Source organism: Berghia stephanieae, chromosome 14, assembly GCF_034508935.2.
Source record: "Berghia stephanieae isolate SIO BIC M18660-M18661 chromosome 14, UCSD_Bste_1.3, whole genome shotgun sequence".
NCBI lineage: Eukaryota > Metazoa > Mollusca > Gastropoda > Nudibranchia > Aeolidiidae > Berghia > Berghia stephanieae.
Genome location: NC_088373.1, coordinates 23,573,734 through 23,576,233, shown reverse-complemented (window position 1 = coordinate 23,576,233; position 2,500 = coordinate 23,573,734). Strand labels below are relative to the sequence as shown.

Below are 2,500 nucleotides of genomic sequence, written 5' to 3'. Positions count from 1 at the left end.
TATGATTTTTAACATGTTAATTTTATATATGTGTAATATATAAGAAGCGTTGATATAAAGCGCCAATTTGACTGGAACTAGGCGTTATATCATTTCATTATATTAATTATTATACTAATTAATTATATTAATATTAAAATATATATCAGAATAAGGATGTAAACTGAGTGTATTCATTTTTGTCTCCTGTTCGTGAATAATATAACCAGTATGTCCTAGACGCTATACATTTCTGTAATTTATTCACAACAAACACATGAAACATACCAGCAAACAAAACTACTTGTAACCTAAAACGTTTGTATTACTATTCAAATATTTATTTAGTGAGAATTGATCATCCAATTGCATTTTTTAAAATACAATAACAAAGAAACACCCTGTGATGGTTCACTTTTTGGGTTGGAAACCAAAGTAAATTTTTATTCCAAGATTAAACTTCTTGTTCTGTTCTTGTTTGGTTCGGCAACTACATACGGACCGGAGAGGAAAATGAATGCACTCAATTTGTAGCCTAAGTAAGCTGACCTTTGCGAATCCAGTAGATGTATGTGATGATGGCAGCGGTGACAATAACTAAGACAACGCCGTGGAAAATACCAAATGATATTGCAAGAATAAAATGTTCATCATCCAATTTTCTGACTTCCGATCCAGGTTCTAAAAATATAAAATAATAGCGGAAATGGGCACTGACGTAACTTATAGCCTGACACTAAATAAAACCCTTAGTAGTGGCCAAGGAATCAAGTGATCCCATTTGTTGATCTGTTGAATACAAGTCACCATTTGTTTTATTTTGTGGCCAAAAACTGCTTTTTTGACCTCTTTTGGGGGATAAGTAATGATCATGGGTTTACAAAGGCAACTAACTGACACTCATGAAACTGGCTATCGAACAATATCAACATTTTTAAAAAGTGAGCTTTTATATAGCTCACTATCCATTTAATGTGCTCAAAGTGCATTACAAAGGATCCCTGACCTAAAGCAGCACATAAAATGCAGAACGAGACATGACCCCTGTTAGACAAAAATATAATTGATTTTTTTTCCCGACAGACACCACGATGTTAACGACCAGGTACTCCCTTTACACCTGAGTACGGTGAGTAAAATGTTAGTAAAGCCTGTTACTTGCCCAGGGCCACACGGCAAAGACAGTACCGCTGAGCCACGCTGCCCCCTGATCGTAAATTATTGTAAACAAAACCTATATTGTGATTAAAACTACAGTATGGAAGATTGCTTATCTATATCTTCCCAAAATAAATCGATAAAAAAAACAATTTGAGATTTTATATAGGGAAATATCCACTAAACGTTTTCAAAGCGCTTTACAAAGGGTCCCTGACCAACAGCAACACGTAACATGTAGAACAAAACATGGCGCCCTGTTAGGCGGTGTTACAATTCTTCCGACAGAGCCAACACTGTTAACCGCCAGGTACTCATTTTACACCTGAGTACGGTGAGAGAATGTGAGTAAAAAGCCTTTATCAAGGACTCAACTATCCGCAATGGTGAGGCTTGAACCCAGGACCTTCCGATCCGAAAGCGGATGCCATACCAATAACTAGACCACATGGCCAGACATTAAAAAAAAAAAGTAAAAAAAAAAGAAAAGGAATAATTACCTGGCTCTTTCCTGGTTCCAAGGAAAATGTGAGTAGGCGCCCCTTTCGCATTGTTGATGGTAAATTTGTACCTGGGGTAGAATTAGTTCAAGATGAAGATTTCTTATTGACCGTTATTCTTCTTATACAAATAAAATTAATTTTAATAAAAAAGGAGAAAAAGAGTAATATAAACCTATCTTACGATACAGATATATATATATATATATATATATATATATATATATATATATATATATACATACATATATATATATATATATATATATATATATATATATATTATTGATGGTTGAGCTGTAGTTCTGACAGTGGTCAATAAACTAACAATCCAGAGCTTTATGAATTAAGTAAAAATCAACTCACAATACTGCCGTTTCCACACATGGAGTCGTTTTTGTCAGTTGGGCGATCTACTTAGATCCAAGAAGATCTCCTCAGAGAAGACACATTTGTGTGTCGAAACTGCCGTATTGGACGAAATGTGGGTTGATTTTTACTCATTTTATTTTACACACACACACACACACACACACGCGCGCGCGCGCGTTCGCGCACACATAAATAAACATATATTTATGTATATAATAATATATATGTATATGTATACAAATTAATATTGATATATATATAATATATATAATATATATATATATATATTTACTCACGTATTTCTAAATCATATAAATATATATATATATATATATATATATATATATATATATATTATATATTTAACACAAACATATATATATATATATATATTATATATATATATATATAATATATATAAGAGGAAGATGTGTAAGAAGAGAAGGAGGAGGATATATATATATATATATATAATATATATATATATATAT

At 32.0% G+C, this 2,500-nt stretch overlaps 1 protein-coding gene across 1 annotated transcript in view; it reads right to left on the bottom strand.

Annotated features, from left to right (window-relative positions):
• The window catches only part of LOC144959396 (uncharacterized), a 93,981-nt gene that overhangs the window by 2,134 nt on the left and 89,347 nt on the right, over window positions 1-2,500 (bottom strand). Inside the window, exons 27-28 of the mRNA XM_078891975.1 lie at window positions 1,638-1,708; window positions 529-660 (exon numbers count right to left, since the gene is read on the bottom strand). Coding sequence (XP_078748101.1) covers window positions 529-660; window positions 1,638-1,708 — 203 coding nt within the window. The remainder of the gene's footprint in view (window positions 1-528; window positions 661-1,637; window positions 1,709-2,500) is intronic.